The sequence below is a fragment of the Poecilia reticulata genome, chromosome 4, assembly GCF_904066995.2.
Source record: "Poecilia reticulata chromosome 4, P_reticulata-male-v2, whole genome shotgun sequence".
NCBI classification, from domain to species: domain Eukaryota; kingdom Metazoa; phylum Chordata; class Actinopteri; order Cyprinodontiformes; family Poeciliidae; genus Poecilia; species Poecilia reticulata.
Window position 1 is genome coordinate 21,721,706 of NC_088833.1, and position 14,654 is coordinate 21,736,359.

At 36.9% G+C, this 14,654-nt stretch overlaps 1 protein-coding gene across 1 annotated transcript in view; it reads right to left on the bottom strand.

Annotated features, from left to right (window-relative positions):
• Positions 1-14,654, bottom strand: part of unc13a (unc-13 homolog A (C. elegans)) — a 52,119-nt gene that overhangs the window by 17,995 nt on the left and 19,470 nt on the right. Inside the window, exons 18-31 of the mRNA XM_008407156.3 lie at positions 13,540-13,767; positions 13,207-13,348; positions 12,743-12,912; positions 11,215-11,330; positions 4,394-4,557; positions 4,036-4,189; positions 3,786-3,854; positions 3,354-3,443; positions 3,123-3,257; positions 1,436-1,569; positions 1,224-1,309; positions 827-953; positions 653-749; positions 4-147 (exon numbers count right to left, since the gene is read on the bottom strand). Coding sequence (XP_008405378.1) covers positions 4-147; positions 653-749; positions 827-953; positions 1,224-1,309; positions 1,436-1,569; positions 3,123-3,257; positions 3,354-3,443; positions 3,786-3,854; positions 4,036-4,189; positions 4,394-4,557; positions 11,215-11,330; positions 12,743-12,912; positions 13,207-13,348; positions 13,540-13,767 — 1,856 coding nt within the window. The remainder of the gene's footprint in view (positions 1-3; positions 148-652; positions 750-826; positions 954-1,223; positions 1,310-1,435; positions 1,570-3,122; positions 3,258-3,353; positions 3,444-3,785; positions 3,855-4,035; positions 4,190-4,393; positions 4,558-11,214; positions 11,331-12,742; positions 12,913-13,206; positions 13,349-13,539; positions 13,768-14,654) is intronic.

Genomic DNA, 14,654 nt, shown 5'->3' on the forward strand with positions numbered 1-14,654 from the left:
TACCTTGGCAAATCGCTTCATGTAATGTCCGACGATCTGTGGATCTGGACACTCTAACTTTCTGATGATCTCAAAGCTCTGGTTGAGCTGGGAAAACACGTCCACCACCGAACAAGAGAAGAGAGCATGTTCTGATGTGACCTGGAACTGCAGAGCAGAAAAACATGTGCAAGAAAAAATTAAAAAGCATGAAAAAATGTAAATTATGAATGAGAGATTAATGAATCTACAGCAGGAAGAAAGTCAGGATTCAAAAATGTGGGGAAATGTAATCTTTGCTCAACTAAAACCATGTAGGCTGAGAAACAGGTGCTATACTGAACCGATCCTTTGATGTCTGTCACTGAGTGTCCAACTACTGAGACCAGATAGTTCAACAGGCCGCCGGTGACAGGTGGGGGAACTGTCGGCCTCATTGTAATTGGCTGGTTAGCACCTGCTCTCTAATTGGATGGGGCGTCTCAGTGTGACCAAGGGGAGTCTGGGTAATGAGGTGAGGACAGCTTTCATGCACTCACAACTGTAGAATAAAGTCAGCAATGCCTTGCTGCAACAAAACTTTCTTCCCTGTTGTTTGAAGTAGAGAGGAAAGGTTTTGGGGGAAGGCAGAAGGAAGATGAAGCTTTGAAAGATAAAAAGTCTGAAACCTTACCCCATCTTTTTTGTCTCTCTCCAACGCCCCGTGCAAAAAGTCACGAGACACTTCCTCATTTTCATCCAGCCACTGGATGACGAACGGCTCAAACCACCTGCAGAAACCCAAACATACTCACACATATTTGCGCCACATGTTGACTTTTGTTCTTACAAAAACAATGACACTTACGCAGGGTATTCAGGCACTCGGCTCTTGAAGAAGGGAAGGTCTTTGCAGTATTCGTTGTACAGCCATTTAACCTTAAAGTGCAGGTTCATGTAATCCGCACTCTTACACAAGCGGTTTTTCTCATGTTCTGACACAAAGACAGAAACATAAATCCATTCAGATGACTTCAACAGATGTGCAGCAAGTTGACTTCTACTTCTGCTTTTCCTTTATTAAATGAAATCGTCATTCATCATCATTTGCATTTTTATGTACTCATGTTGATCTTTAATACAAAAATTTGCCTGATGAAATGAAACTGGAAGAAAAACAGACATTTTCTGTAAAACATATTAAGTTCACTGTTCATATAAATATCTATATATCAAGCCTTACTGAAGATCTGACTTCAACTCACCTTCCATTGCATACTTCATGTCCTGAGCAAACAGATTCCACATCACTTCGGCACTTATTTTACCCACATTGAGCTCCTGGGGAAATCTTGATGGAGAAGAACAATGAACATGAAACTCATCGAGTTAAAGAAAGCTACTCTAATGTCATGAAGCAGAAACTGATCATCAGAGTGATCTGCCATTCATTTTATTAGATTTTATTGATGCATACTGGTTTAAGCAGGGAGTGTAAGAGTTTTTGTCCTCCTCAATGATGGAAACAATAAGTGTGATGAGTTTGGACCAGAAGTCCAGGTTCTTTATACTGGGTCCCTGCTCCTCAGGAGGCACAGCGCCCTGCTTGGCCTGGAAGAAAACATAGCAACTTTTATCACTGAAGGCAACAGTGTTGGCTCTCTATAAACTTTTAAAAAGTTTTACTAGTTAATATGACTGTTTCTCCAAAGTCATGCATAACTGCATATATTTTTGACATAAACAGTCACATTTTTTTATAAGAGTACTCTTCATTTTGATGTATCCTGCATAGACACTGCGAATCTTTTTCATGTACATTTTCAGCTTGCCATTATAAATTACCATTTAGAATTAGATAAGCTTCAGCATTTTATGTGAGAGTCTTTCCTCTTTTGTCACAGTTGGACTTAGGTCACTAGCTTTATTAGCTTTCTTAAAAATAATTTTAGCAAAGTATTTCAAAAAGTACTTCTGATGATTTCTCAAATTACAAAATACCTTTGTAGAATAAAGGAGAAATAAAAGAATACAGTGTTGATGTTAAACGTTGAAATGCTATGTTGTAAATTAATTTAAAGAACATATTCAAAATGCTTTTAAAATAAAATCCTATGAAGTTAGCATTGCAACAGCCTCTCTTAGTGAAGGAGATAATCAGTAAGCCAAAGTATGTAAATGTCAGCTTGAATTTTCCAAATGTAAAAAGGGTTTTTGGAGAGAAGGGTCGACTTCTCTAGGGTTTGAAGTAGTTTAAGATGTGCGGTAAGAAAAAAAAAAAAGCTGCAGGGATAAAACAGGAAAGAATTATCTTGCAGACATTTCCCGCAAAATGCTGCCACATCCCTGAGGATGAAATGTTTTATTCAAAGGGAAAAATGCCTATTTGAAATTCAAAGGGGGCGATTTAATGAACCCTTGAAACAAGTTCTAGACATTCCTGTTGAAATTTGCTGCAGAATTGTTGGATTGAAGAGCCTGGCATACACAGACTGCAGAGATGATAAGAGCTCAGCGCACATAAAAGGCACACGCAGAGCAGTCACAGTGCTTTTAACTCATCAAATAAGGACAGCTTAATTAGTGAGCAAAAATGGAGTCCCAACAAGGACAAATCTTTTTGTTCTTTTTTGCTACGAGGAAGTGCTGTTTTTAATGATCGCCAAGTTAACTGTCCGAATGAGCCCCAGGTTATGTGATTCAGAGAGACTAAATAAAACTGAAGTGAACTATATTTGCTCGTATTTTGGCGCTACTAAACTGTCCACATCCAGGGTGTGCAATTGTGATTCCCCGGGTCTGGTGCTTTTTACATTTTACATTATGCCTAATTCAAATAGTTAAATTATCTCCCCATTCTGACAAAAGGTTCTGCAGGAGCATGCTATTAACACATTTATTGAAATCAGAAGTGTTTGAGCAGGACAACATTTACAACATGCAGGAAGAGGTCCAACTTCTTTCTCCGTTTTAAAGCTGATAAAAGACAGTGAAAATTAATTTACTTAAATATATTACAGGGCAGAATTACGTGTCTTTGTCTCAAGTATAGCATGCTTGCCCTACACCAACATAGTAGCACGTACACAATCAAAAGTTTTATTATATTTTATGAAATGTCAGAGATTAAATAAATCAGTCAGTCCGGTGCCGTTGCCTCTTACCGGGTCTGTTTGGTACTCGCGGCTGTAGAGTTCGTGACAGTTATTAAAGATGTACTCGTAGGTGGAGTTGAGGCAGGCTTTCACACAGTCCTTTACAACCTGACTGGCCCTGGGTGGGGACTGGAGCTCCTGAACCTGAAAACACAAAAAAAACAAAGTAGTCAAACCAGATGACCCATCTATTGACACGTCTGATCATGTTTCACAGTGAGACTTTGAAGGGGACTGCACCTTCATTCTGAAGAAAGTAATACTGGTGAGGAGGTCAACTGTGGATTTGAGATCCTGTAGCCTCTCAGGGCTGCTGGCCGGGAAGTTATTCTGCGGTCACAGGAGAAAAAAAATAAAAAAAATACACACGCATGCAAACACTAAGCCTCAACGCAACATTTCACAGTTGCCTGTATCTAGTGTGTCTATGTGCAAGATCCAGCCCTGTCGCACAATTTTCACTGGCAGTGAGATCTCAGCTTGCTGTGTGGGTGGGCGGTGTTTCCTGGATGTGCCTGGGTATGTTTGAGAAGAAATGTCACTCTAATTAACAAAACGCCTCTTGTTTTTAGTGTTTCTCCAAAAAGGGAGAGGAAAAATTGACGACGCAGAAGACATAAGGAGAATTATGTGTGTGAGTGTGTACTTCCTGAAAAGAAAGAGCAATCTTACTCGATACATGGAGAGGTCTATCCTTAGAGAGTTGTGCAGCTGATCTAGAAGCTTGACAAATCGTTCTTTCTGTGGGTAAAACAAAACAGGATGAAAGACTTAAAGAATTTGAACGAGAAATTTATTCAAGAAATCTCAGTTTCAAGCTACTTCACAAAAAGATATCCCTCACCCCCATAAGAATAGATGAGCACTTATTTATTCTACAATTAAAATATGTATGTAGCATATAAATATTTTAGTGACTCACTCCAAAGTTTGAAGCAGCGAATCGGTCAGAGGCAGAAACATTGTTGGTTGCCTGGGTGGTGTGGGCATAGTAGGCGTTGATGTTGGCCAGCAGGGTGCTCATGACTGCAGGCACACCTGGGCACATGTACTTGGATGACAGGCAGGCAAAGTGACTGTAAATAAAAAATGAAATTGTGAGCAAACACCGGATTGTAACGGGTTCAACACATTACTGCACAACATCATATTCTAGGTCCGCATATATATATATATATATATATATATATATATATATATATATATATATATATATATATATATATATATATATATATATCAAGATATAGATAGATATTTGGAGATCTTTAACTTCGTACGTCATGGCTTGGTAGATGGACTCCACTCCGTAACGCATGGCAAACTCATCTACTATTTCTTGTGGAGTTTCCTCAAAATAAACTTTCCAAGCATCATCCCCTTTTGCATCAGGAATCTTCACCACACCATTATTCTGGATATCTGTTACATAATGAAAGAGATTCTACAGAAAAAAAAATACAGAAACAAAGTAAATGAGAGGTGGAAGAAGAAAAACAATAAGAAACAAAGATGAAAATAGGAAATATATAGTACAGAGGTTTGAAATGAATGAAAAGTAATTCAATCAATTTTTTCACATCTCAGTGAGTCATCTCAGATTACAGAGGCGTAATTAGGTTTCGTACACATTAAACTGTATAGGTAGCATAGTGCAAGCTCTCAGTCCTTTATGTCTGTTGGTTATAATGTATGAAGCACCATGAAACTACATTAAGAGGCCAGCAGAAGCTGCTGTGCAGACCATAAAATGTTATACCACTGAAACACACTCAGGGTGAGTTTATGAGAACTTATGTGGAGCAACAAGTATGATCATATGTCATTTAAGGTTCACCTAATACAGTATTTCTCTATTTTCTGTCATGCCCCCCCTAAGGATCATAATTTTTTCGCGCCCCCCCTGCTCAGCGCCCTTCCCTCTCCAGAATTTAAATACCATGCTATTGCGAATCTGTTCATATTTAATAATTTATCAGCTTAAAACATTGTATGACCTTATTATCAAAACCGCTGTGTTTCCCAGCCATGAGTGTGAGAAAGGTCTACATCAGGGGTCTCCAAACTACGGCCCGCGGGCCGGGTCCGGCCCGCCTCCACATTTGGTCTGGCCCCCTGAACAATACCAGAGAGCATTCAGATATTTTATCATTTACCGTATTTTCCGGACTATGAGCCGTTTATATGTGGATTTTTCTTAAACCACCAGGGGGCTCTTTAGCAGGAAGTGAATCATTGGAAGTCTCGGTTACTTGGGTGCCAACATTGAACCCACAAGCAGCAAAATGAGTAAGAAACAGATCAGATGTCTTTGGAAAGTTTTTTTTCAAAGGGAAAAAGGCCCAGAGAAGAGACAGGAGAATGGATTTATCCCGGACCGGTAGGTGAGTCCCACATTACAAGCCCGCTCTGCGTAACATGCGGACCGGCTCCTAATAAGGCAATGAAGCTTCAAGCTGCTTTGCCACGTAGAGACCAAGCACGCTGTGCTCAAGCAACACACCTCGGGTGTTATTGTCGCTCATCACTCCCTGATGGGACCATCTTGTTGCAGAGAAACAAGCTCAGGGCTCCCGTTAGTCATTATTGTGAGTTAAAATTTTCCCGAAAGTAAAACGTTCATTTTTGTGCCGCTTCTGTATATTATTTAGAAGGGATATATAAACGTTACCATAGCGACCAGAGTCAGAGAGTTTGGGCAGTGGTCGTGAAGAGATGAGTAAAGCTTGTGAGTCTTAAGTCTGGTTTAGATGGCAAGATTTATGAATTGTCGGCCGATTCTCCAAACCTCTGTGACCACAGAGCGGATATAAGTACAACAGGTTCGATTGGTTTGTGTGTCCAAGGCAGAAGCAACACGAACCGATTCCACTCACGAACATCCCGATTCCAGAGGATAATTCAATAAAACCCCCAACATAGCGTGAATTTAAAATGATCAAACACGGATGACGATGTAGAAGCAATAGTGATAGTTTGTGGAGTCATCTTAAGAGATAAAAGACGTAACAAAAAGAAAAGGCGGTGGATGAGAGACGACGGGAGAAGCCGCTCTATTTGCTGCACTATGATTTGTAGGTGACTATGTTTTTTCATAGTTTTAATCCCTAGCCTCCTGAACTATACCTTTCTGAAGTTCGTCATGGCGCCTAAAATGATTAAGTGATGCAGTTAAAAGGATTAATAGCTTAAGTCATGCAGAACTGATCTGACCGTTTCCATAGCAACGATCAGAAGCAAGACATTCCCCCAGAACTACAGTGACTCGTTGTAGCTATGACCTCACATAGATCTATGTCATAGATGAAAGAACATCTGAGGTTCTAAATGCTTGGATCTCAAAACAGGAGGTCATTTCAAAGCAGTTCATTGACTCTTTGCAACGTGTTTGACCAAGATTTTAAGTATGGCGCAGGTTTTGTTGTCTCCCCTCACTTTCGGTGCTGCATATTTAATCAACACTGGAATGAGGAATATTTTTAACACACTGCTTCCAAGGATCACCTTTGATATAACTAGTCATAAGGACGACACGACTGAGTTCGATGAGTTCGATGACTATCTATTCAATCCTTCATCAACAAGGAATAAAACCATGGAGAACTCACAGCAAACTTTCCCGGCTGGGAAAGTTTGCACATTCGAGATAACCAGTCAGAAGAACGATACGACTCAGTACGATGAGTTCGATGACTATCTATTCAATCCTTCATCGACAAGGAATAAAACCACGGAAAATTCACAGCAAACTTTCCCGGCTGGGAAAGTTTGCTGTGAGACTGCTGAGTGTAAAAACTCAACTGCGCTATCAAAAGCGATTTTGGAAGACCTTACCCTAAAGAGATCTGTCCTTGAGGCTGAATTGGCCAAGTACAGAGAGCAAGCTTTGAAAAGTTTGATGCTTGAGAAGAGAAAGGACTCTGAAACCCTCACCTGTGTGCTACAGAGAAGAGCAAAAGAACAGAACATCTACGGTGTACGAAGACCTACTGACATAGGCTACATAAAATATGAGCGAAAATATCCTGCATTATCTTAACTGACAGCTTGTTAAGATTTTTGCAAGGTGTTTGACAAAGGTTTTAAGTAACCTTTGTCAAACTTTCCAAGCAAACTTCCGGGAAAGTTTGCTGGCCTGATGGGCTCATCAGGCCATTGTGGGAGTTTACAAGACCCGACCCACGAAGAGAGATCTGGCCTCAAGAACGATTTGGCCATTCTCAAAGAAGAATCTTTATTACCAATTAGGAAATTGGTGATAAAAAAAAGACTTTCCCGGATGGGAAAGTTTGCTGGCCTGATGGGCTCATCAGGCCATTGTGGGAGTTTACAAGACCCGACCCACAAAGAGAGATCTGGCCTCAAGAACAATTTGGCCATTCTCAAACAAGAAACTTCCCCGGCTGGGGAAGTTGGTGATGCAAAAAAGACTACTGAGTGTAAAAACTCAACTTCTGAGCTAACAAAAGCAACATTGGAAGACCGTACCCAAAAGATATCTGTCCTTGGGAACGGTTTGGCCATTCTCAAAGAGTAAACTTCCCCGGCTGGGGAAGTTGGTGATGGAAAAAAGACTGCAGAGTGTAAAAACTCAACTTCTGCGCTAACAAAAGCAATTTTTGAAGATCGTACCCAAAAGAGATCTGGCTTAGAGAACGATTTGACCCATCTCAAAGAGATCAGCACACCTATCAGGGACTATGTGTGCTGGCCTATCATAATAATTATTAATTATAATAATTATGATAATAATAATAATAATAATAATAATAATAAACAACTTTATAACATAATATAAAGTTGTTTATAATAATTATTATTATTAGTAGTAATAATAACTAATAATAAAAATAATTGTTAATCAATATAATAAATAATAATAATGATCAAATTATTATTTATTATATTGAAAATTATTATCACTATTGATAATAATAGTATTAGCAATATAATAAAGTTATAATTTAACATTATGATTGCCATTGTTTTTAATAATAATAGCAGTCATAATATGAATATTAATATTTTAATCAATATACAATTATATAATAATTAATTATATAATTAATTATTATATAATAATTAATTATTTTACAATTATATTAATTATATATAATATAATTATATATAATTATATTATATAATTATATATAATATCATTATATATTATATATAATATCATTATATATTATATATAATAATGTTATAACTATTATATTTTAACAATATAATAGTTATTATATTGCTAAGTATTATACTAAAATTATTATTATAATTAATCATAATTATTGTTAATAACAATAATAATAAATCATTATCAATATAAAAAATCAGAATTAGTATTACTTATATTGATAATTATAATTAGTATTACTTATATTAATAATTATTATAGTTACTATTTCTAATGATAGTAAGATTATATAAAGTTATTAAAAATTACTGTTATTATTGCTATTGTTGTTTATAATAGTACTATTGTTATTAAAAAACAACAGCAATAACATTAAATTCTAATAACATAATTTAATATTATTATTAATTATATTATTCAATTATAATTTTCCCCCCATTTCATACTGTTTCTGAACTGTATGAAATTAAATTGAATTATAATAACACTGTTATTAATATTGTTATTATTGCTATTGTTTTTAGTAATTATAATAGTACTATTATGATTATTACAAAAGATAGCAATAAAAGCATTAAATTATAATAAAGTATTATTGCTATTGTTTTTAATAATCATAATAGTACTATTATTAGTACTATTGTTCTTATTATATGTAATACATATTAATAATAATACATATACTATTATATATTATATTATTATTTAATATTAATAGTATAATAATAGTGTTATTATGATTATTATTAATAATAATAATTATTATTATTATAGTATAATAGTGCTATAATTATTATAATAATAGTACTATTATTATATATAATAATAATAATAATAATAATAATAATAATAATAATAATAATAATAATAATATTATTATTATTATTAATAAAAAAGTTCTTTAACTTTATTAAAGAACAAGAAATTAATCAACAAAAAGTGTTGAATGAATGACCCAACACAATAATCTCAGTAATTATTGTTTCAACAGGGTGTTGCGCAATTCTGTACATTTCAGTTCCATTACCAAAATAACTAGCAGAGCAGGAGTTTAAAATTAACTAATCAACCACGGCTGTGTTCAGGGGAGCGCTAATTAATAATCGCAAAATAAATATCAAGGTTGAAAACCTAATATCGTAACGGACTGAATGTTATGTTTTTAACATAATCTCTGCTCGGGTCGAGGAGCTCCGCTCGTAGCGGTTCCCATGGCAACGGGTGTGCTTTAATGACAAAGGGAGAGAAAGAGTAAAAATGTGCAGTGGTTTTGAGTTGATCTCCTGTTCGATTTGTTTTACCTTTGTTTACCTTTGCCTTGGCGCATCACAGCCGCTGTAGTTTCTGAACGTTCAATAAACGATAAATTTGGACTACTTACCTCGTGAGCATATATACGTCATTCACGACAAACATGGTAAATATGTTTCATTAAGTATTTAACAAACAAATGGCTTCTTCCGCGATAATTATGTGAAATGAAATTAATTGTCTAATAAAAAACTAGTTTGGTGCTCTCTGGCGTCTTGCTTTGAGCTCGCAAATTGTTCATGTCTTTACATACCACAGTTAGTCAAAGTTAGTTTCTTCAGTTTTCTCCGGCTCTGTGTCTCTGTCTCTAGGTCTTTAACACTGCAGCTGGATCACTAGTGAGAAACTTTCCTCCCACACCTTCCAATGGTGGGGATCATAACAGATTCAGTTTCAGACCCATGGTGACTCACTTCTCCACCAGTTCTTTGTCTCTCAGTCATCTCCAAACTTTTCTTTGTCCCAACACTTTTACTCAGATCAACTCTCTCTTATCTTGATTTTTGTCACCCTTTAATTCCTCTAGTTTTTCATCCTGTTCCTTGAAATATTTCTGTCCTTTTTTCAGTAGTTTGCAATTGAACAAACCAAGAAATGTCAGAAACAAAAACACACACATTTTTTTGGAAACTTTACTGATAAAGGGAATCTTTTCCAATGATTTTAAAGCATCTTATCCAGGTACGATGCAGATAAACAAGACCATATAGTCTTAAGGAATGAAAATCTGCTGAAACGTCACAAGTTGTTGTGTGGGAGAGAGTAAGGCAGACAGGTGGTTAAAATGCAGTAAAAAGAGGGATGTAGGTGAAAGACGTAGCTGGAGGCTGTAGGGAAGTGTTAAGTACGAGATAAAAGGGATGTTTGGTTTTGCGACAGTAAATATGAATCCTCACTTGGAAAAGTTAAAATTAGGTTTCTATGGTATTTTTAGAGAGAGGAAGTATGAGGAAATGACAGGAATAGTGAATACACTAAAAACATCTCAAGAGCTCATTATTGGACCAAAATAATCCACAGAAATGCAAAATCTCCAAAACGCTGATCATTTATTGACTGTTTTTTTTTTCAGTCAGAACATAAAAGTGTCGATCTTCGCTTTGTAGGAGAGGGACTAGTTTCTTTAGAGAAAATAATACTCCACAGAATTTTAATCCGGAAAAAATAACATGACCATTGCCATGTTATCTCTCTTATTGTAATCACAGGTTCCTAATCATATTTCAGATTATTTTAAGCTTTATAACTGCTCTCATTGGCTATGTCAAAGTTTTTGTACCATCTTGTAACCCTTTTCTTACTAACAAAGATCAGCATATGTGGGTCTTTCCTGAAGAGCATGTTCTGCTGTCTTTCCCGTTTTGAAGGGTTGCTAAAACTAATGTGCCTTGATATAATCTCCAGAAAACAAAAAGACAAGCACATCAACTTAAAAAAGAAAAGTATAAATTAAAAATTCTTCACTTGTGTTGAATTTAATATTTAATATATATTGTTGAAGGTACCATTGCACTTTTAACCAGTGTGATACTGGTGATTTTGTTTTTCCCCAACTGAATACATTTTCTCAATGTAAAGATTGAGTTTTCTTAATTTTTCAGTGTGAAATTTTGCTACAGCAATAGAAAAGTTGGGTTTTTTAAAGATAAGCATTACCTCATGCAGACAGGTGTACTGTACGTGATATGGAGCGACTGTTTCTTCTCCTTTAATTTCCACATTAATGCGCATTCGGATAGCCCCAGACACGGCTGATTTGTCCGTACGTTTGTCTGCAAAGTGCACAAAACATAAAGACCATCACTCAACTTCATCCTGAAATTTCTAAAACAGTGACATGCGGTCAGGGGAAGCAGGTGAGGCAGATCCTCACCTGTCATCATGAAAAAATAATATATAATAATAAAATCGTTATATTGCTATTTTCACCCTGTGGTTTGTACCTATTTTTTACTTACCTTAACCAATTCTGATTATTTTTTTCTTCAAAATCGCTGGATTTTCGTATTTTCCCATTCAAATGCTCGGAAGCGAAGCCGGTGAGGCAGCAGTGAGCTGAGCCTCACTTGGGATTACGCAACCTCTTGCTAACTGCACTGGCTGCCGTTCTATGGGAGCATGTTCGTCCTGTCTGTACGCCGGCAATAAAATGGCAAAAAAACATTTAATATATGGACTGATTTTCCATAATCTATCTTATGTCTAAAATTTACAGTGTTTTTTTGTCTCCAACTGTGTGTATCGTGTTTTGTGTGCGGAGGAGCGATGAGAAACAGCAGAGAACCGTCTTGAGGTGAGGCAGGCAGTTCTCTTGCCTCATGGCAGGGGGCGCTCATGATCCCAGACATTGTGACTGCACAACTGCGGAGTAAGACACGTGGAGCTAGCCATACAGTAAATAAGTAAAGTACAGCGACATATTTGTTTTCTTCTCTCTTCCGACGTCAAAATGAAAGACTACATTTCTACACTTAAACAGTTTTCTAAAGTGGATTTTCAATTGAAGCAGGAGATGATAACTAAAGAAAGACCAACACCGGAGCTGAAAGTTTTGCTTCGAGACAGTTTGACGATACTTTGGATGAACGGATATTTTTGTGCAGAATTAGCGGTGCATGGATTTCATTGATAAGTAAAGGTAAGACAGCAATAAGATGTTCTTATTTAGTTTTTAATGAAATGTGCGTTTTGTGGGCTACAGTTTGTATGTCCAAGTAATTCAGTAAAGTAGAAGCGGTAGCTAATCTACTTTTTTTGGTGTTAAATCCTAAAACATGAAGTGGCATTGTTATCAGTTGCTATGGCAACGAGTCTGCTTGTAGCTTGGTGGATACAGAGCGAGAAAGTGCTTTCTAGCTCTTTCCCTTTGCTGTGGATCATATAACAAAATTAATACCTACATTTCTAAGTTTCACTGAGTTAACGCGGCTATGGATGACATGTAAAAGATGAGTCTTTTTGCCCCCCAGCGTTGTATGCCTGGGCGAAATTTCCGTACGTCCAATAACATGCATGGTGTCTATAATTGTAAGTTAGTGGCTCACCAGCATTGAACCTCACCGCACGTCACTGTTCTACAATTGTAACAATTAGGTGACCCTTGCAGCTTCTGCTTTGCAAGATAACCCAGAAACTGTGAAATCATTGCGCTTTAAGCAAGCAGGAACAAAAAAATAGAGCATACCAAGATTATACCAGACGTCCATCTCTCCACTCAGAGTGCGGACTTCAATGATGGTTTGACCGAGGAAGTCGTCCGACTCTCGCTTGAACTTTTGCTTCACACGAGACTTAATATCATCGTCTTCATCCCACACTCGCACCTTGATGCGGTCTGAGGAGTTGTGACATTCACTAGAAATGTGGAACAAGAGATTAAACTGCATGCATCAACAGTTCAGTGATATCATGGCTCATGCCGGACGACCTCCAAAGAAAAAATAAGACTAAAATAAACTTGAGATGGTTAAACCTGATTGATGCTGGAATTGATTATCATTGCAAATTATCATAAGCAAGTTACATGAAAGATATAATTTGGCTGCCTTTAGCAGATCTTAAATTTGAACTGAGACTTTGTATGATCTACCACTAAATACTTTCTGGTGACACAGTCTCAACCTGTCTAAAGAAATTTTTATGACTCACAAATTAAATGTTTCCTCCCAGACAGGGTTGAGGTTGCCATAGATAGTTTTGGTCCTCTTCTTGGTCTTCCCCACCTGGACAGTTACGTAGGGATCACTGGAACCAGTTTTATCCTTTGCTTGGAGACCCTGAGCACACAACACTGAACAAAAGGGAAGAAGCAATGCACTGTAACTGTGTGTGTACCTGGGTGTAAACAGTTGCCTCATCCTGGCACAAGGACGATTATTTGTCTCTTTTTACAGACCAACACGGCTGTCATCTCCTTTGACGGTGATACTGACCGTATTGGCCAGCTCCGTTCAAGGTGAGCTGAACATGACTTGCCCTCACCTGTGATGCAGATCTTGGCTGACCATTTAGAGGTGCCGTCGAGCACACTCTGCTTGATCTGCTTCATTTGGGTGACATGGGTGGACTTGATGACAGCAAACACTTCCTGGATGAGTTCAAAGATCTCTGGTTTGTTCCTCTCACGGATCTTCATGCGGTCTTTAAGAACCATGATGATGTTCTGGGTTCTGTCCTCGGCACCATGCTTGGAGCTCTTCTCTGCAGCTCCTGGTTGCAAAGACGGTCAAAAAGTTATGTCAGGGAAGGGATTAGAAATTATAAATGACATGAACTTGATTTCAAATAAAATGTGTTGACAGATCGGACAATAAATAAATGACACCATGAACAAAAGTTAATTACTGAGAAGCAACGTTTTCAATATCTAGGAAATTCATTTTCAGTTGATTTTAATCCGTCAAAGTGAGACGTTTGTGTGCGCAAATGAAAAAAACTATGATCTATTTCATGAATCAAAAGCAAACGGAGCTCTAAGCAATAAAAAGCTGAGCTAAAAACTGATGAAAAACAGAGAGCTAAATGACAAGGAAAGACAAACTGCCTTTAATATCTTTCACACAAAAAAGGAAACAGAAAAGGAGGAGGAGGACTATGTTTAATTATTGAACATAAGAAGAAATAAGTAAACTGTTAATAAATAGAAAACATAACATTATACACAATAAATATTTCACTGACACACAATCACTTCCGCAAAAAGTTTAGATTTAGGGTACTATTAATTTAGAAAAAAAAAGAAGAAAAAGTCATACGTCACACATAGAGGAATGAATGTCATTATTTTGGGCTTTTAAAGAAGTTTCTTCTGTGTCTAATTCATTGATGTATCCTCAAATGTTACCTAAATCACCATTAATTGACAAGTTGCTGGATACTTGTCCAATCTTCCTTAATGAACGTATTTAAGCTAAATTTAGACATGGTGGCTTACAGGGAAACTAAAAGCATTCTGACAGAAACCACAAGGCGTTTGGAGGCAGATTTTATAAGTTCTCTGGTTCTAACAAGAATCAAATTACTTGAACAGAAGCCAAAATAAGCAAACAACAATTTTTTAAGAGATAACAGTGTGGGTCTTTGCGACATGGGTCTCA